This window comes from Dendrobates tinctorius, unplaced genomic scaffold, assembly GCF_039654945.1.
Source record: "Dendrobates tinctorius isolate UK_male_01 unplaced genomic scaffold, ASM3965494v1 ptg000027l, whole genome shotgun sequence".
Taxonomy (NCBI): Eukaryota; Metazoa; Chordata; class Amphibia; order Anura; family Dendrobatidae; genus Dendrobates; species Dendrobates tinctorius.
In genome coordinates this window covers 6,155,407-6,176,892 of record NW_027361695.1, presented here as the reverse complement: position 1 = coordinate 6,176,892, position 21,486 = coordinate 6,155,407, and the positions used below count along the sequence as shown (strand labels likewise).

Sequence of the window (21,486 nt, the reverse complement as noted above, 5' to 3'; positions counted from 1 at the left end):
AAATAAACTTTAAAAAAGTCACAAATTAAAATGGTAACAAGGTGCAAATTAAAAAAAAAACAAGGAAAAAAAAACACCAAAAGTTAGACAGTTAAAATCAGTAAGTAAATGAAGAAGGAGATTGTAGCCGGTCTGTCAGCAGTCCTATGTAAGAAAAAAAAAAAAACCAGCCATATCACCATGATCTTATGCCAAGTCACAAACTCGGCTCTGCTACATATTTTCCGATCACGTCAATCCCGATCAGCTGTTTTTTATTCCTGCCTTCTGCGTATCGCTTCATTTATAACTTAAAAAAAATCAACTATTTTTTTTTCAGAGTCGGAGGCCAGAGCGCTCGCCAAGGAGAGGCAAAAGAAAGACAATCATAACCTTAGTACGTTGCAACAGTCCGTTGTGTGTTTGTCAAGTGATGTTATTATGGCAGCTTATGCATGAGGCTGGAGAGATAAGCCCAGAACATATAGTGCTGGCATGGTACCAGTGCCATTTTCACCCCCATTAATAGTCTGATCACGTGCAATGTCAATGCAGAAACTTTATTAGTTGTAATTTGCAGTAATTGCAAAAATTTAAACATTTGGTAGAATTTTTTCACATAAGTGAAATCCCGATCATGTGACCTCGTAAACAATATATGATGCATTATTCGTTAGTACGCACTTGTGCAATTATATCCGTTGCGTTCCTTCGCTGTAAATCTCACCCTAACGACCCAAACATCATTGTACGGCCAAATTATGGGGATCGTGATTTTTTGGAAGTGCAATGTCTCCCTCTAGTGGCCATATATCATTATTGCAGTTTTCAGCATTGCTTTAACTTAATCTATGATTTAAATAAGGAGGATGAATTAACAGTAAAGTCCTATTAATCCAGCATCTATGGGAATTTATTGGTGCCGGAATATCATATATTTTTTAAACTTTTGAAATGGCACATTCCGGATTATCAGATTATATAATGCCAGATTATAGGAATATCACTTTTCGAAGTTACCCATCCGCTTCCACTTACGTATTACACTTTTGTCCTCCTGCAGTTGAGCGAAGGAGAAGGTTTAACATCAACGATCGTATCAAAGAACTGGGAACCCTCATACCCAAGTCGAATGACCCGTGAGTATAATCCGGATTTTTAGGACATTTTTATATTGGGGAGCAGTAATTTGCAGACTTAAGTTCTCCAATCGTTGGGCAACTGGGTTGGGGTATATTGGGAGTTGTAGTTTTTCAAGGACAGTAGCGAAGCCTAACTTTGTAAAAAAAAAAAAAAGTTTTACTTATCCTTTCTTGTTTGAATTTTTCCAATTTTTAGATTTGTATAGTTTGGGTGAGGTCACTGGCTTCTCACTTCTGTAAGAAAAAGAGATGGAGAGCAGGACACAGTTTTCCTGCCCTCCTTCTCGGCTCGCGCAGGGCTTGTGCTCACACACAACAGCCAAACAGAACGAGCCGAGCTTCAGTGTGAATCTTGGAGAGGTGTAGAGCAGCCGTCTCACAAGGCAGGAGGTATATGGCGTACTACTTCAATGTCCTTCTAGATTAATATAACCCCGTAAATACCTGTAGTTATCAGAACAACCACTGGGGGCAGTAACGAGCCTCTCCCCCTTTTAGAATATTGTATTATCTTGACTCAATGTAGGTGAGAAAGGGTCGACTTGGTTGGTTAACTGTGTGCAGATTATAAATATTTACATGTTAAATGGTGGGCTAGTCCTTATATACACTCACTGGCCACTTTATTAGGTACACCATGCTAGTAAGGGGTTGGACCCCCTTTTGCCTTCAGAACTGCCTCAATTCTTCGTGGCAGAGATTCAACAAGGTGCTGGAAGCATTCCTCAGAGATTTTGGACCATATTGACATGATGGCATCACACAGTTGGCGCAGATTTGTCGGCTGCACATCCCTGATGCGAATCTCCCGTTCCACCACATCCCAAAGATGCTCTATTGGATTGAGATCTGGTGACTGAGGAGGCCATTTGAGTACAGTAAACTCATTGTCATGTTCAAGAAACCAATCTGAGATGATTCGAGCTTTATGACATGGCGCATTATCCTGCTGAAAGTAGCCATCAGATGCCTGTCCTTAGCTGAGAGGAGTGGTACCCAGTGTGGTCTTCTGCTGCTGTAGCCCATCTGCCTCAAAGTTCGACGCACTGTGCGTTCAGAGATGCTCTTCTGCCTACCTTGGTTGTAACGGGTGGCAATTTGAGTCACTGTTGCCTTTCTATCAGCTCGAACCAGTCTGCCCATTCTCCTCTGACCTCTGGCATCAACAAGGCATTTCCGGCCACAGAACTGCCGCTCACTGGATTTTTTTTCTTTTTCGGACCATTCTCTGTAAACCCTAGAGATGGTTGTGCGTGAAAATCCCAGTAGATCAGCAGTTTCTGAAATTCTCAAACCAGCCCTTCTGGCACCAACAATCATGCCACGTTCAAAGGCACTCAAATCACCTTTCTTCCCCATACTGATGCTCGGTTTGAACTGCAGGAGATTGTCTTGACCATGTCTACATGCCTAAATGCACTGAGTTGCCTCCATGTGATTGGCTGATTAGAAATTAAGTCTTAACACACAGTTGGACAGGTGTACCTAATAAAGTGGCCAGTGAGTGTACAGAAGCCAGTGTAAGGAAGCAGAGCTTCAGTATGGGAGAGAGCACCCTCCTGAGACTTTGAGGAGAAAGGAGGTGACTAAAAATATCTCCATATACAGTACTTGTACTAAACTATATAGGGCAGATATAGAGAGATGGACAAAGACCTAGAGGATGGGCTAGTCCTTAAACAGAAGCCAGTATAAGGAAGCAGAGCTTCAGTATAAAGCACTAGGGCGGGGGAGAGCACCCTCCTGAGACTTTGAGGAGACAGGAGGTGACTAAAAATATCCCCCCTACATGCTTGTACTAAAGTATAAAGGGCAGATATAGAGAGATGGACAGAGACCTAGAGGATGGGCTAGTCCTTAAACAGAAGCCAGTGTAAAGAAGAAGATCTTTGGTATAAAGCACTAGGGCAGGGGAGAGCACCCTCTTGAGGCTTTGAGGAGACAGGAGATGACTAAGACTATCCCCATATACTTGTACTAAAGTATATAAGGTAGATATTAAGAGATGGAAAAAGAGCTACAAGATGGGCTAGTCTGAAGAAGCAGGGCTTCAGTGTAAAGCACTGGTGGGGATGGGAAGAGCAAAATCCTGAGACTTTGAGGAGATAGGAGGTGACTAAGAATATCCCCATATAATTGTACTAAACGTATATAGGGTAGATATAGAAATATGGACAGAGAGCTAGAGGATGGGCCAATGCTAATGCACAGAAGCCAGTCCAAAAAAAGTAGAGCTTTAGTATAAAGCACTAGGGCGGGGGAGAGCACCCTCCTGAGACTTTGCTGAGACACGAGGTGATTAAGAATATCCCCATATATTTGTACTAAAGTATATAGGGTAGATATAGAGAGATGAACAGAGAACTAGAGGATGGGCTAGTACTAATGCACAGAAACCAGTCTGCAGACGCAGAGCTTCAGTATAAAGCAGTGGGGATGGGGAGAGCAAAATCATGAGACTTTGAAGAAACAGGAGGAGCCTCAAAATTCCTTTATTCTTGCACTAAACAGTATAAAGGATAGATTTTGAGAGATAGGCAGGAAGCCCGAGGTTGGGCTAGTGCTTATGAACAGAGGCCAGTCTGAAGAAGCAGAGCTTCAGTATAAAGCACTGTGGATGGGGGAAGCAGCATCCTGAGACTTTGAGGACACAGGAGGTGACTGAAAACATCCTCAAGTAATTGTACTAACAGTGTATAGGATAGATATTGGGATATGGGCAGAAAAGTTCTAAGTTAGGCTAGTGCTTATATTTAGAAGCTAGTCTAAGAAGGCAGAGCTTCAGTATAAAGCACTGAGGATAGGGAGAGCAAAATCCTGAGACTTTGAATAGACGGGAGGAGAAAATTACTTTATCCTTTCACTAAACAGTATAAAGGATAGATTAAGAGAGATAGACAGCCAGAGGATGGGCTAGTGCATCTATATAGAAGCTAGTCTGGAGAAGCAGAGCTTCACTATAAAGCACTGGGGAGAGAAGAATCCTGACCCTCAGATAAGACAGGAGATGACTCAATACTACATTAGATTCGTAAACTAAAAAGTATATAAGATAGAAAGTGAGGAAGAGCTAGCGGATGGGCTAGTGCTTATACACAGCAGCCAGTGTGAAGGAGCTGAGCTTCAGTATAAAGCACTGGGATGGGGAAAGCAGCATCCTGAGCCACTGGCTCAGACTTACACATTCTGTATACAGTGTAGACATGGACAGATGGTGGGCTCGTGCTCACACTCAGCAGTCAGCCCGACAGGACAGAGCTTCAGCGACGTCAGTAAAACATGACATCGGATGTTTTCACGGATTATTTTAATGCCACGTAATTCTCCGTTCTAGGGACATGAGGTGGAACAAGGGAACGATCCTGAAAGCCTCGGTGGATTATATCCGCAAACTGCAGCGAGAGCAGCAACGCTCCAAGGAGGTGGAGAATAAGCAGAAGAAGCTGGAGCATGCGAACCGCCACCTGCTGCTCCGGATACAGGTCAGCGGACAGCGCGAAGCCTGCGCCCCTAAAAGTCTCGCTGCACGTCTCAGGCGGGAGGCTTTATAACAGGGCGTACCCTTTGTGTACCCGTCTCATTCTTCACCTAAGCTTCAGCACAATGCGCGGCATCTCACATCACTTACTTGCATTTATTTATTATTTATTACACTTGCTTATATAGCACCAACATATTCTGTGGCGCTGTACGTACATTACCTTGACTCGCTGTCATCACTGGGGCTCACAGTCTCTGCTCCCTATCTGTAAGTATTTTGGAGTGTGGGGAGTGTAAGGGGTAAAGTTATTTCTTATTGGGGGAACTAAGTTGGTGTGAGGAGACTTAGTGGCCTTGCAATGCTCCCTTAAAATATGCAAGTAGCCTTTTCCCAGAGGAAGAGAATAGGGAGTCTAGCGCCACCTACAGTATACTAGTCAATATTGACACATTAATGAGTGCGGATAGATAGATAATTAATAGATGATAGATGGATAATAGATAGATATAATAGATGAACAAGTGACAGATTTCTATTTACAGACATGTCTGGATTCCTCCGCAGAGGATGTAATCTCTCTCTTATATATAGGTCTCATTCCCTGATCTGTCAGCCCCTTCTCCCCTGATACAGAGCCTTCAATGTCAGACCAATTATAGCTCATTTACATTTCTTTTACTTCCTCCAGTTTTTCTCTCATTCATCACTAGGCACCTTGATAATGAGCTGAAGGCGCGAATATCTGCACTAAATAGACATAAGTTATACCGGTGCCGGGGGGCCCTTGTGTTATGCAATGGTAAAATTAGCTTTGTGAAGAAGCGTCGTGATACATGTGCGCGGACACGTGTCATCGCCTTATTCTATAGTGCGGCGCACCGTCACCAAAATGGTTTTCTCAATGAATCTCGGTTTGGGCCGATGATAGGTCTGAATCCGACATGGGCACACGCTCCTGTAAGTCTGGGTGCACATCATGGAGTGAGTCCTGTTCCCTTTTCCGAGTGGAGTTTAGTCCCCAATATATTAAGACACCTTAGAAATGAAAGGTTTGTCCCATAAATAGCCTAAATCACCAGGATAGGGTTAAAATGTACAATTGCAGGGACAATAATCACAAGATTGGAGGTCCTAAAGTCCTCTGTGTGAGTTGAGCGGTAGTGAGCATGTGCGCCATTAAACAGCGATGAAATCAATAGTTCTTTTTTTAAGCAAAAACGCTGACAAAATGCTCAAAAAGATGACTTTTGAGCCTTCACATTAACTTTTATTAAGTTACTGTGGGCAGCACAGTGGCTCAGTGATTAGCACTGCAGCCTTGCAGCGCTGGGGTCCTGGGTTCAAATCCCGTGTTTGTATGTTCTCCCCGTGTTTGCGTGGGTTTCCTCCGGGTTCTCCGGTTTCCTCCCACATTCCAAAGACATACATCTGGATTGTGATCCCCAGCGATGATAATGTATGTAAATTGCTGTGTAAGTGAGTAAAATAAATTCTAGCTAAATAAAAAATATTTAGAGATTAATAAATCGAATCATAATTTATCAAAAATTCCACCCAAAATGCAGATTCTCCTAAATCTAAATTTTTCTCAATTCGATTGGCACATATCCGGTAAAATAGATGTTAGTTGGCCACAATTTCTTTTGAAGGCCAGGAAGAGGTTAAAAATCCCTGTTCTTTGCCCACCCTTCTCCTGTCCTGCTGCTTCATTTCTCTGCCAAGTTTCCTGGTCTTTGCTTTGGATCTTCTGGTCTACAGTCTTGGGATCTTCCAACTTTTGATCTTTAGGTTTTCTATCACTGATATGGCCTCAAGTTGTCGTGTGGGCTCGATACGCACTTGAGGCCACTGAAATTAGTGCTGGAAGACCAAAGACTGGAGACCGGGAGATCGAAAATCCAGACCGTTTGGGGACCTTTGGTGGCACTATAGTTGAGTTGCGAACCTAGGACTGGTGAATATGGAATAGAATTTATTGTTTTAACTCTTCCCCTCTGTTTATTATGTTTTTTGGGGTCTGGAGTCTAATGACATTTTTCAGAAAAATCAATTTTTTTTAAATTTGGCAAACTTTTTTTTATGTTTTCTTGGTCACTATTTTTGCTTTGTACCTTTCAGGAGCTGGAAATGCAAGCACGAGCCCATGGACTTTCCATCATGCCAGCTACTGGCCTCTGCTCTTCCGATCTGGTGAGCCGCATCATCAAGCAGGAACCTATGTTGGACAGCTGCAACCAAGAAATGTTGCAAAACCACCACGATCTTTCCGGAACCTCCACCCTAGATCTTAACGATGGCACCATCACTTTTAGCAACAACATAAGGAACATTGCTGACTCTCCCACTGCCTATAGCATGCCAACAAAGGTGGGCTCCAAACTGCAAGACATATTCATGGACGATACTCTTTCTCCAAGAGTCCACGAGGCTCTTCACTCAGTATCTCCTGGCACCTCCAAAGCAAACAGCAGGAGGAGCAGTATCAGTATGGAAGAAAACGACCACCACTGTTAGCATCGGGTGGACAACACCCTCTTACAGACTTCCATATATTGTACTATTTTGGAGCAGTAGATTTCTAGATAGTTCAATTTGATAGAAATTTCTCTGTGTTTCATCCATAGGCCAGCACTTATGCTTTATTATTATTTTTAGAATTTTTTTTGTAAAGATACTTGTGTATTTTATTACTTACTTTGCCTTCAAAGTATTGCGCATGAGAGATTTAGTTCTATCCAATTCAAAGATATTACTGATTGTCGAGTCAGATTGATTTCAACCAGTAGCCCTGTATCAGCGGTTAGGTATCTGTTTAGGTGTAGAAACCAAATTATCTGTATACCATGGAGAATCTTCCATTGATGGAATAATGAAGGATTAGAAAAAGTGAGAATTTCTTAGATATAGTCAATGGCATACATAAAAGAGAGGAGGTCCCATAGATAAGAGCATAATGGGTTCCCATTATGGTGCCCAAGTTTGTGACCCATATATTAGATTGGCCTGGTGGTTGTTTCCTCCTATTACAACCTTTCATGTACCTTTGTAATAATTATCCCCTGCTTTTGCTAAAATTGCAATTCCTCGGGGGAGGGTCTTATGCAAATTCATGCTACCAGTTAAAAAAAAAAGGTGGGACCACATAAGGATGAACCTCCTACTGCCTTGATGTTATGTACGCCCTTGACTGTAGTTGACACTGTAGTTGGCTTTTGGCTCAATGTTTCAGTTTCCATTTCTCAGAAAATATATAACAGAACCTGTTAAGACATTTCAAGCAATATTTTTATTTATTTATTTCTGTTTTTTTACCTTTATAATGTGATCTCAGGATTTAACAAAAAAAAAAAGTTTCATAGAGCGCCTCTAATTTGGAGGTTGCCCAAATAATATCTAAGGTATTTGTAGTATATGTAGTGTAGTTTTCTAATATGGCTCGGGTCTGCGGACACAGTTTTAATGTTTTATTCAGGTCTTATCTGTAAAATTCTACTCTAAAAGGGGGCATAATGATAAAATCAGCAAAAATTGACAAAATTCAAGAAACAACTCATTCAAAAGTGATGAATTTTGAAGTTCAGGGCCTGAGTTTAACTTTATATAGTGTATTCCCATCTCAGTGTGATGTCATATTGCTTGAGTATTTCCTATACCTTTAAAAAAAGGCGGGGCCTGACCTCTTGGACCTCCACCAATCAATGAATTGGGGCCATTGCTGATTCAAAATTTTTGACCCTTCCCCGTTTTTCCATGAACTGTTATGTTCCCAAGGAAAGCTATGAAGGGATCAGTTTATTTTCACGAATCGGTGTGGATTTCTAAGGAAGGGCCCGCCCACTTTCATAAAGTGATCTTAACTCAGAGGGGATGTCCATTTAAATGCATGTACCGGGGGCTAAATACCATTTTTGCATTTGGGTTTCATTAAAATGTTGCACTGCTTGCCTTTTTTTTTTTAGCCTCGGAGTTGTTTTTTGCAGCATGAGTTAACTGAGAAGTCATCAGCGAGCTTATTCTGACGGGAAAGTTTGTAACTTTTTATGCATTTTTCCGAGCTCCTCTCAACTGATTTATAACCAGAGATCAAGTCAACTTTCAATATGCAGGGAAACCAAAAGCCCATAAGAGCTAGCCAAACTATGCAATTTTTTTTAATGAAACCCAATTATTTTTTTTAAGCTCAAAACACATGTAGTTAAGTAAAAAAAAGTGACCTCCAAATATGGACAACCCCTTTAACATTTTGATCAATTTGTGTACCTATTATAGTAACTGCATATTTTCCCTAACCTGTGATGGCAAAATTGGAATCTTTACGTTTTTTTACCAGTAGCCTAGAAACTACAGTAAGTAGCCATTTTTAATATGATATCGTCTGATAATTGAGATTTTCACTGATAGACGACTGGTTGTGTAAAACGAATGTCTAGAAGGTCATTTTATTGCACGGATATGTCCATCTGATAATACAGAAGCTTTGATAATCTAGTGCCGGAAAGGTTTTGTTGACGATTACAAACTTTTTACTAGAATTAAAACATTTGTCAAAACCCCACCCCCATCAGAGACTGAAAAGTAAAAAAAAATCCTATAGACCACCAACACCGCGATTCGAGAAGAAAAATAGAAAAACAAAAAACCTTAGAGTGGATTTATAGCAGATGCCCCAACCATCACTGCCATGAGAGACAGAAAAGTAGAATAAAATCCAAGGGACTATCTTCACTGCCATCATAGACCCAAAAAAGTAAAAAATATTCCATGGGACAACCAGTACCACCACCATTAAAGAAACTATATGGAAGTATAGATGGTGGCACCACGACACCACTAATAGACACAAAAAGTTAAAAGAGTCCATCAGAGATAAAAAAGAAGAAATTCCAAGGAACCCAAACTTCCTTTTTCAAAGTCAATAAAGTATCCATAATGTGGAAGTATTGAAGATGAAAAACCACCACCATGAGAGATGAAAAACAGAAAAAGTCTTAACCATTGGAGACAAAAAAGGTATTAAAAAATCCATGATGTAGAAGTATAGAATATGGGCTCCCCCCCATCAGGGATCAAAAAGAAAAACTACAAGGGACATCTCGCACCACCACCATCAGAGACAAGCAAGTAGAAAAAAACTTTCATGAAGTAGAATCATGGAAGATGGAACACTACCATCAGAGATGAAAGTGTAAAAGTACAAGGGACACCCACCACCATCTTAGAAGAGAAAGTAGAAAAAAACATTCATAAAGTGGAAGTATAGAAGATGGGCCAACCACCAACAGAGATGAAAAAGTAAAATAAGTATAAAGGACACCCACCACCACCATCATAGATGAGCAAGTAGAAAAACTTTGATAAAGTGGAAGCATGGACGTTGAGACACCAACCCCAATAACTATCAGGACAGAAAAATTGAACAATCCATGTAGTGAAAGTGTAGAAGTTGAGATTCCACTAATTTTGAGCAAAGGTCCAATCCTTGTTCATAGTCATCTATGTCCATTGACATGAATGGGATTTTCTGGAGCCTTTATTACGCTGAGTAGTGAATGTCTGCATAAGGTCGTGACTTAGAAGTGTCCTTTACAGATTATGGAAGGCCATCAGATAGACCCTTATTGGTTGGTCTAGAAAATACTGGAATTTTAGATTGCCATGTGGTGTGAAAGATGTTGGAAAAGTGGAAGATGTTGGGTTGTACAAATGTCAAGGTTATTCTAGTACCTATACTAGAGTACTAGAGCACAGTAAAGCCTATCATGCCGGTAAGGTAGTAAAGGTTCCTGAGAATTTTTTTATTCTAGATCAATTGTACCCAGCGAGTCTCTGTATTTGGATAAATTTAACTTTCATATTATAGCTAAAAAATAAGGCATGACATTAGGGTTCTACATGGATAGTCCATGATTAGTCCGGAGAAGAAATATATACTTGGTTAAAAAAATGATTTGGGGGAACCCTTCCTTAAAGGTGTCAAAAAAAGTTAGAAGTGGGTTGATGATTGAACAACCATTGAATGAGCATTTGTCTGGTGCACAAACTCTACACAAATGTGGTCACACACAATTTGAGTCCCTATTGGTAGATACAGTTTTTCCATAAATGGTCAATGACACCGAAGGATGAAAATCTTTTTTTCTTGAATGTTCTAAGAATCTAGCAACTGCTGAACTAAAATGTTATTTGTGTCTCATCTGTTGGGTAACACATGGCTAAATTTTACCCAACGAATAATTGTTTTGGTTGACATTGTTCAATTTGATCAACTTTAGACTATGGTGTAAGGCTGTCCTAAATCTCTATTCACCCTGGGTCAATTAAAGGGGAGCTAAAATTGGTCAAGTGCACCAAATGCTGCTTTGTGCTGAGAGTACATTGTTTCCGGATTCAAGACCATCCAATATTACATTTCCAATTAGACTTAAAGTACTGTATTGAATATGATGCTTTAGAAAAGAAATAAAAGAAAAACACCCTAAAAATTCTCTAAACAATTGCAATAATTTATTGAGGCGTTTGCCTAAATTTAGGATCACTACAGTTAAGACAGAGAGGTCATCAAACAGAAAATTAAAAACTAAATTGCAATTTAATAAATAAAATAAAAAACTTTTAGAAATCAAATTTTTGTTAAATATTTTTGACAAATATGCTACAAGGTTTTAGAAAAGAAGTTAAAAAAATACCCTAAAAATTCTCTAAATAATTGCAATAATTTATTGAGGCTTTTACCTAAATTTAGGATCACTACAGTTAAGACAGAGAGGTCAACAAACAGAAAATTAAAAAATAAATTGCAATTTAATAAATAAAATAAAAAACTTTTAGAAATCAAATTTTTGTAAAATATTTTTGACAAATACGCTACAAGGTTTTAGAAAATAAATAAAAAATACCCAAAAAATTCTCTAAATAATTGCAATAATTTATTCAGGCTATTGCCTAAATTTAGGATCACTAGAGCTAAAACAACAAGGATATCAAACAGAAAATTAAAAATTAAATTGCAATTTAAGAAGCAAAAAACATATGAATATGATGCTTTAGAAAAGAAATAAAAGAAAAACACCCTAAAAATTCTCTAAATAATTGCAATAATTTAATGAGGCTTTTGCCTAAATTTAGGATCACTACAGTTAAGACAGAGAGGTCATCAAACAGAAAATTAAAAAATAAATTGCAATTTAATAAATAAAATAAAAAAGTTCTAGAAATCAAATTCTGAAAAATATTTTCATAAATACAGTACAAGGTTTTAGAAAAGAAATTAAAAATAAACACCCTAAAAATTCTCTAAATAATTGCAATAATTTATCCAGAATTTCCCCTAAATTCAATATCACTACAGTTAAAACCAAAAGCTTAGCAAACAGAAAATTGAAAATGAAATTTAAGAAGTTAAAAAAAAAAGTTTTGAAAATTAAATTTGGAAAAATATTTTGACAAATGTAAGTACATTTTTTTTTTTTTAAAGTCTATCCTTTCTAAATATTAGGCTGAAAAGAAGGTGAATGCTTATCAGGGGGCTACAGATTTCAGAAATAGAAAATAATTTATTAATTTTCAAAATAGATTTTGCGTTTTTTTTAAGTTTTATTTTTTAATTGTGTAATAATTTGACAAATTTTGATGCGTAAAAATGCACTCTTTTATATTTTACCAATGCATCTTAAAAGTGCTCAATTTTGCCAACTATTTTTATTTTTTTTATATATGTATGTAAAGAAGGGTTATTTTTTTTTAATTCTATTATAGAGATCTTAGGGATTATTATCTTTAATTATTCTTATGGGATTAAAGTTTTTTTTGTTTTTTTTTTGGAGGGGGATTTAGTGATTTTAGGTTGTTTAGAAAAAAATATATATTTATTTCTATAGGTTTATTAAACTTGTTTGAAATCTGAAATTATTTTTGGTTTTTAATGATTCAGTGTTAATTTTACTTTTTTTTTTCATTGGGGGCAACGTGAATAATAAACACATTTTATGCAGTTTATTCCGATGTTATTTGAAGGCGTTCTGTAGGAAAACTGGTATACCTTGGCCTAACTGTTACTTATTGCTATATTTGGAATTTAATCTACATCCACGATGTACAGATAGATTTGATGTATTAATTATTCATGTAGATCTATGCAATAACAGTAGTCATAAATGTATATTTGATCAAAATTAGGAGAATTCCGACTCGGAATGTTCGTTAATCTTTTTTTTTTTTTCTTGTGTAGAAAGGACTTTTTGTCTCGTAGTAGTCGCAATAGAAATTCTCATTCAGAATGAAGTGCCTTAAGGGACGGTCTATATTTTTTTGGACTCTACGCACTGACTGAATTGTGGCTTAGTTGAACCTTATTGGATTAGTGTAGTAATTTTTAAACCTGGCTGTTGCCAAATGTTCTAGTCTAACCTTAAGTGCTTCCATAATTACGTGAAATTTCAATGCTTTATCGTGTGGCGCGAAAGCCGATTTCCAGGCAAGTTTTTTTTTAGAATTTAAGTTTTTTTTCCCTGAGGCTAAAAATTAGATTTTCCATCTTTTAAAGGGAATTTATCATCAGAAAATAATCTACTGTTTAAATCAGGTTTTTATGTAAATTGTATTTTTTTTACACAATTTTATCATCATTCTTTTTTTTTCATATCACCAATTATATTAAAAGGAAAAATAGAAATATTGCAATTTGCATACATACTGGCCACTGGGGCTAATCTAGACGTCAACTTCCTGTTCTTTCAGGAAATTCACATGTACATTAGCAGCAATAGACTCATTTATATTGAAGCATCTAATGAGCTTGTAAAAGAAAAGTCATTGTGAAGGAAGGAAGAGCTAAGGGAGCTGTGACCTCATCTATTGTGAATGGTGGATCCTATGTTATCTACTCTATATAGTGGTGTTATCAAAGATTGTACAGGAAGAAGGAGGAGGTGAGCTGTGACATCCCTTATTGTGATTGGTGGATCCCCTGTTATCTTCTGTATATCAGTCATTGTACAGACAGATGAGGAGACCTGTGACATCTATTGTAAATCCCCAATTATCTACTGTATATAGAGGAGGAGGTGAGCTGTGACATCCCCTATTGTGAATAGTGAATCCTGTGTTATCTACTGTATATAGAGGTGTTATCAGTCATTGTGCAGGAGGAGGAGGTGAGCTGTGACATCACCTATTGTGAAAGGTGGATCCTGTGTTATCTACTGTATATAGAGGTATTATCAGGCATTGTGCAGGAGGAGGAGGTGAGCTGTGATATCACCTATTGTGAATGGTGGATCCTGTGTTATCTACTGTATATGGAGGTGTTATCATTGTACAGGAGGAGGAGGTAAGCTGTGACATCAGCTATTATGAATAATGGACCCTGTGTTATCTACTGTAAATAGAGGTGTTGTCAGTCATTGTATAATAGGAGGAGGAGGTGAGCTGTGACATCACCTATTGTGAATAGTGTTTCTACTGTAAATGTATAAAGAAGTGTTATAAGTCATTGCTATCTTGTGTGCTGTTAATGAGACCACTGAAATTTGCTCCTGAAAGAACTTGACTTGTGAGACTAAAATATCTCCAGTGTCCAGTTTAAATTTTTTTTTTGCAAAAAAAGTAAAAAAAAAAAAATACATTTAACACCAAACCTTGGTGACACATGAGATTTTCTGATGACACACTCATGCTTGTATTCTCTTCTCAGAGCTTTGAATTGTGACTATCCTCTGGTCATTAGGGTATTACCATTCACGGTGCTAGTGGGTCATGTGCCCTCATCTTTCCTGCTTTCATAGGATTCATCCCATTGGCCACGGAATAAAATAGTTCCCAGTGACCTATTGATTGATACATGTCCATGAGGCACATTGGAACAATGGTGCAAAGTAGAGATATATGAAAACATCCTTCGTAATTGTTATTCCACAGACAATCTGATAAAATAGTCCTGTCCAAAGAGTTTGGAGTTCATCAATATGTGATTTGCAAAGGTTCGATCTGGAATGATGTCAATCGGCAGAAAGAAGGGGCTACATTTCTCTATGTAGGGTTGGGATTTCTTATTTTTTTCTCCCAATTACAACAGTTTTTGAGTAGTTAGCCATAGTCTTCCCTAATTATCAGGGGTTAAGTGCACACAGAATCTTCTTCAAGCGGATTCCCTCCAGAATCCGCCTGAAAGAGACAACAACTTTTTCCTGAAGTGGCTTCACTTGGAAAACTCGGCGGCTGCGCCAGCATCTAAGAGACACCATGCGCACGTAGCCTATCAGTGTTTTAGTTCCAGAAGAATGATTTCGGCAACATACACACTGAGTCTTTTTGCTGTGTGTTTTTGTTTAGCGGAATCTGAGCAGAACCTCCAAGTTTTTGAAAATTTTGGAAATTTTTCAGGAGTCTCTGAAGAGTTTCCTCTCGGTTTCTCCTCTAAAACCTCCCTGAAATTTTCATTTTGCAAATATCCTTAGAATATGTGCACATGGAGTTTTTCAAGGTGATTTTGGAGTAGAAACTGAAAAAAAAACTGAGCAGAAAGACTTTGTGTGCACAAAACCTTATCGTATGTGCCCGTAGAGTTTTTCTAGGAAGCGGAATCTGACCAGAAACTCTACAAGTCATCCATCCTCCAATTCTCAAAACGCCTGAAAAACTTTCAGTTTCCTCTCAATTTCTGCTCTGAAATCTAAGCAAAAAGACCTTGTGTGCACTATTAGTCTTAGGCTGGATCACATGTTCAGTTTTTGCGGTTGCTTTTGGTGTCATGTTTGATGCATTTTTTGGAACCATGAAGTGGATTCAGAATCTAAAGTGAGAATTTATACTTCTAATTTCTGCTGGATCCATTTCTTGTTTTGGCACAGAAACTCCTCAAAAATCTTTATGCAAGATTCCAGTCGTAGAGTAGCAAACTATAGTTCCTGAGAGTCTTGAAACGTACTAAAGTACTAAATTATTTTTAACCCTAGGGGCAGACGATCTAGCCAAATTCCGTAGGATGTAACCTGCTATTCTACTTAGTAGTAAAAAAATCCTAATCGTAAGGTAATAAAAGCTATTATAGCTTCAAACTTCTCCTTTGAATGAAATTGATGTAAAAATTAGAAATATGATATAGACTCGGATTGTATTTAGAATTTTTACTCCAAAACCAACATGAACTTTGTCCTCTAAAAACCTTGAAATGCAGGATTTTATGTTACACCATTCGTTTCGCAGGTTTGTAAAACTAGGATGGCATTTATTACACTTTCTGAATTATTCAAAACTTCCCTTTTTTTAGCACAAATTATATACATATAACTTGACTTCATTTTGTTTTTGAATATGAAAAGAAAAGCAAAATACAATTTTTATTTTTAAATACAATTTATTTTAAATATCGCATTGATCTTTCTTAATGTTCATTATGGTTTCAATTGATTGTTTTCCTTTATTTCGCTTTTGTTTTCCAAATTTCAAAATTTAGAATATTTGATCCATTTTCTTTTAAAAGTGACTTTTTATTTCATTTGTTAAGGAAAGAAAAAAAATAAATTGAAACCGTAACTTTTTTAAAATTTTTTCAAAATGTCAAAATTCAGAATATTTGATCCTTTCTCTTTTAAAAAATAGTATTAATGTGACTTTTTATTTTGTTTAAGTTTCAATTAATTTTTTTTCTTTAATTAACATTTATTTAATGTTTTCCAAATAACCAAATTTAGAATATTTGATCAATTTCTTTTAAAACTGAGTACTAACGCGACTTTTTATTTATTTTTTTTATGGCAGATGACAATAGTAATAATAGTTAAGAATAAGTTATTGCAAACATTTAATTTTTCTTTACAACTGGAAGATGCAGTATTCGCATTCAATAGAAACTCAGGTACGATCACTTAGTGTTCATGAATTATGCTTTTAGGAACACAAAATAAGTAGAAAATGTAAGCAGGACAAGCTTTTCCTGAGATGGGTGCACTTTTTTTTTTTAGAAATGGTTTAATTTTAGCAAAAACTTGCAATGATGATCTTACGGAATTGAGAAAAAAGATTTGCAGGACCCTGGTCGGCAATCCATGGCACCTGGACCAGAGCCTGGTCGGCAACCGTGTCACCTGGACCAAAGCCTGGTCGGCAATCCATATAGAAACTGAAAAGTGGCGGTCACAGGGAAGTGCTGGGTTACGGCCTCACGAGAATATTGAAGGGGAGTCCACTGCAGCTCCAGATGAGTACCTCCAAGGGAGGAAGGGTGCAATAGTAACAAGTAACCACGGTCAAACGGAGTGCACAGGACATCAATTAGAAATGTTTATCTTTAATCCACAATGCGTTTCGACGGTAACACATCGTCTTGATCAGGTGGCAGTATACTTGTTACTATTGGTTGGTAATCGATGGCACCTGGACCAGAGCCTGGTCGGCAATCCATTGCGCCTGGACCAGAGCCTGGTCGGCATTCTGTGGTGCCTGGACCAGAGCCTGGTTGGCAATCCGTGGCACCTGGACCAGAGCCTGGTTTGCAATCCATGGCGCCTGGACCAAAGCCTGGTTGGTAATCTGTAGCTCCTAGACCAGAGCCTGATTGGCAATCCATGGTGCCTAGATGAGAGCCTGGACAGTAATCGGTGGTGCCTGGACCAGAACCTGGTCTTCAATCCACGGCACCCGGACCAGGACCTGGTTGGCAATCCATGGCACCTTGAGCAGAGCCTGGTCGACAATCCATGGCACCTGGACCAGAGCCTGGTTGGCAATCCTTTGTACCTGGACCAGAGCCTGTTCGGCAATCCGTGGCGCCTGGACTAGAGCCTGGTCGGCAATCCGTGGCGCCTGGACCAGAGCCCTCTGAACCTGTTCCTACTTATTGTCATCACCGGGTGATGTCACGAATCAGGAGAGGCACCTAGAATGTCGGTAGATAAGGGCTCAACCACGATTTTTGACATTGCCGCTTGAATCGTTTTGCTTTACTCTAGCATATTATCATTACTATTGACAATAGAAATAAAATCGTCACAGGCAAGAAAATTAATATCAAATGATAGAATGCTGGGAAATTTGAAATATGTAAATTACTAGTTTACTAGTTGTAAAAATATATTTTCATACTTAAAGAGTTGTATTATTTTTTACTCATAAATCAATAGCACACATAAAAATAAGAAACTTTATTATATATTTTCAAATAAATCCACTCCTTGCTTCTTCTGAATGAATCTTTAACTCTCAAAATTCTCAGTTCACGTGTAAAATCTGTCTTCAGTGAATACAATTTTTCCCATTACTGTGATAGGAGGTGACAGTTGGTGCGCATAATGTTTTATAGAGAGCTGTAACTCATTTCAGGAAAACTTGCATCAGAATGTGTGTGACTCTAGCTCCTCCCCTCTCCATAGAACTTTATGAGCACCAACTGTCATCTCCTGTGAGAGGGGAGGAGGGAGAAACTCTGCCTCTAGCTCCTTCCTTCTTCCCCTCCTCCATAGAACTCTATGAGGTCCAAACGTCATGTCTTATATAGAGGGGGGTGGGATGAACTCTCTCTATTCTCCCTCCTCCATAGAACTTTATGACCACTAACTGTAATCTATCTCAGTAATGGAAAAAGAAATTGTATTCACTGAATACAAATTATAGCTATGACTTGAGAAAGATCAGTCCGGGAGGAGAAAGAAGAAGATTTCTCTGCTAAGATATATTAGAAAGTTGATTATTTTCATGTTTTCTATTAATTTATTAAATAAAAATTAAAACGTTTACTCTTTAGAGAGCTTTATGAACATACCAAGTGACCAGTTCCGCTACAAAACTGATATATAAAATTGTTAGAAATTCTCACATCCCAAATTTGCATCCTAAATTAGATCTCTCATCATCGGTGGAGAATTACGGCTCCCGAGCGGCACTAATGTGACCCCTACAATAAATCAGCTTGACACATTATATAAAAAGACCTTTTAGGTTTAGTGTAATATTTTCCTGAAAGGCACAGATTGCATTTTCTGTATTTTTTTTTTGCTTTTTTATTTTTTCAAAAAATTGCAGTAAAATCAGATAGAGCTGCTATGGGGGTGGATTTAACCCCTAATATACTTCTTCATATTAGAGTGCCTTTAAATACCTCTGTTAATTTGCTTTAATTATTAATAGTGCTGGGGGTGGGGGATGGGCTCCGATCTATCGAAGAAGATAATAATTTGTATTGTTTTATATATTAGATCTCTTCATGTCCGGTACATGCACCATTTCATGTTCGCACCTTAGCCAGAAATTATTTTACTATCTGGACGTGCCTTTGAGAGGCGATTACGGCATTGCATGCATTATTCTGGGTCATAGACATTGTTCTAATGACTCTGCTAAAGGAACAATCTAGAAAACAAATTGATAAATTGTGTTATGTTCTAAAGTGTAACGTTTTTCCTTAAAGAGACCACCAAGTTGACGGAGGGAGACTTAGAGGCCACGTAATGCCTCCTGGGAAATTAAAATATACAACTACCCTCTGATTGGCTGGGGGGAGAGATCTTCGATGTGGGGTCTAAAGGGTAAAAATTTCTCCTTAACCAGACCATCAAACTGGCTTAGGGTAAATTATAACCCTTCCCTGGGAAGTAAAATATACACAGAGGCAGATCTCTGAATCATCTAGTTTGGCTTTAAATCTTAAGTCAAGTGGAAAGGTACTTAAAGGGCTTGTAGGCCTTTGATGTAAAACTTTTTTTTTTAACTTTAATAGGAGCTCAAACTCATTTTTGTCATTGGGTTTCATTAAAAATCTTGCACCATTTTGCCTCTGTGTGGCATGAGCTGGAGAATGAGTCAACTGAGAATCCATCAGTAAGCTCCTTTTCTTTTTCTGTGCTCCTCTCAACCTATTTATGACCACAGACCACATCAAAGTTGAATTTGCGAAGACGCAAAGAGTTTGTAAAAGCCAAAACGGTGCAACATTTTTACTGAACTCCCAATTGCGAAAATGAATTTTTAAGCCCCCAAATACATGCATGTAGGAAATAAAATTGGGCAACCCCTTTAAAGGGTCAAAATTGACTCGCACGATTGTTACTTGCAAAAACAACATTAGAGACGCTGCTCCCTTCCTCCGCAAAGATGTTATTTGCATCGAGATTTGTGTCATGCGTCGTCCCTTAACGATGCCTTGAGGCAAGGTATCGGTTTGTTTTAGTGTTTGTTCCTTTAACGATTTTATTGACTTCCTTTTTTTATTTTACCTGTTTTTGATAAAGCAATAAATTCACTGAGGATCATCTTTTGTCCCCGTGCCTTTAAGAAAAACTTCCCAACAGTTTTGCTGATGTTATAACTTTTTTTTTTTTTTGTATTCAAGATAAAACAAAAATAGCTGCAAAATGCATAAGAAGCACAAAAAAACAACAAAAAAAACGACATTTATTTTGGTTTTCGTATAAACTGCACTGGAAATAGCTTTTGTTTGCATGTGTGCCTAGAATTTTTGGTGACGGGGATGAGACGCCTCTTGATTTGTACTGTAATGTTTTGTTGACGTTCCCTCTTGGCGACTTCGGGGGGCGATAAAGTGTTTTTCGATTCATATCCGTGTCCGGTATGGGTCAATGTAATGTATCCAATGAAGACATTTAAACTATTATTATTGATAGAATGAATAAAGAATTGTTTTTTTTCCATATTTTGATCTCCTGTTTCTTTTTTATTATTTTGCTATCTACAAAAGAAAAAAGTCTTTAATTTATCAAGAAAAAAATCTCAGTTTAATTTTTCTAAAAACTGACAGTTAAATTATTCACACGTTTTAGGTGGTTGGTTGACCCCTTAACGACCAGACGATTTTTTCTTTTTTTTATGTTACTGGACTGGACTTTAATAGAGGCAGTGATAACAAATTTGTTTTTTTTCAATGCTTTTTTTTTTTTATTTCTCTATTTTTAAAGGGGTGGATTCCAACATTTATATTTATTTTAACTTTTTGTAATATTTTTTAAAACTTTTTTTTAATTTAGTTCTTAGAAGTTTTAAGCCTGTGATCCTTTGATCGCTTCAACTGTAAATAATGTAAATGATGGTTTCCTACGAAGCTCAGCCTGTGGCTTGGCTTCACAGGAGTGCCAAGATGGCAGCAATGGGCGCCTTCATCAGGCTGTGGCTGCAATAGTAACCAATTGGCCCCATGCTATGCGATCATGATGAAAGTTCCATTTAAATCCTGCTCTCAGTACGTACTACAGAAGTTAGCACAGTGCTGCTGTTGTCTCAAGTTTGTCCCTCATAGCATAAGCCTGTAGCTGTTGCATACTCAAACATGTCATTGAGACCCAGAGGTGAAACTTTATCCTCTGGATCCCAATTCTATGTCTGTAAAAGAGCCCCCTCCATATGTATTATGTGTTTGGTATTTTTATAATGCCGATATGTGGCAAATGTGCTCCGAGGCCCTATTATCTATTAGGTGATGGATTTTACATTTACCCATGCACCCCCTATAGAAAATTGATTCTCATTTATAGGGGTAGTTCCCTTTTAAGGCTCTAATGGTTATTCTAATGTGAACCTCTCAATAGATTTCACAATATAAACTACATTTATTACTACAATAACCTACATATGGATGCAGAATATCCATTAACTGTTCACAAAGAAAATATAAAGTCAATCATATTTCATTAAACATATTAAAAAGACGAAGCATACAAAAGGAAGACACATGTATGAGGATTCATCCATAGGGATAATTCAAGTAAATTATGATGTATACTATTACTACATAGATTTCTAAGACCTGATAAGACTGGTTTGTCTACTCTATTTTTGCAAGTACTCTGTTCTTACTTTGGCTTTATAAACCTTTTTGAAAGTTCAAACTAAAGCCTTGCCCACATAGCCCGACTGACAACTACTGATTGTTCCTCCTCC

The 21,486-nt window shown here is 37.8% G+C and overlaps 1 protein-coding gene across 7 annotated transcripts in view; it reads left to right on the top strand.

Annotated features, from left to right (window-relative positions):
• MITF (melanocyte inducing transcription factor) overlaps nt 1-21,486 on the top strand; it is a 374,744-nt gene that overhangs the window by 198,058 nt on the left and 155,200 nt on the right. For 6 of the 7 annotated variants that reach the window (XM_073569725.1, XM_073569723.1, XM_073569724.1 and 3 more), the window contains 4 exons: nt 320-376; nt 1,043-1,118; nt 4,456-4,603; nt 6,721-20,245. In XM_073569725.1, coding sequence (XP_073425826.1) covers nt 320-376; nt 1,043-1,118; nt 4,456-4,603; nt 6,721-7,116 — 677 coding nt within the window. In that variant the 3' untranslated portion in view covers nt 7,117-20,245. Of the gene's footprint in view, nt 1-319; nt 377-1,042; nt 1,119-4,455; nt 4,604-6,720; nt 20,246-21,486 lie in introns of those variants that run through there. The other variant, XM_073569726.1, reaches the window with a different exon arrangement.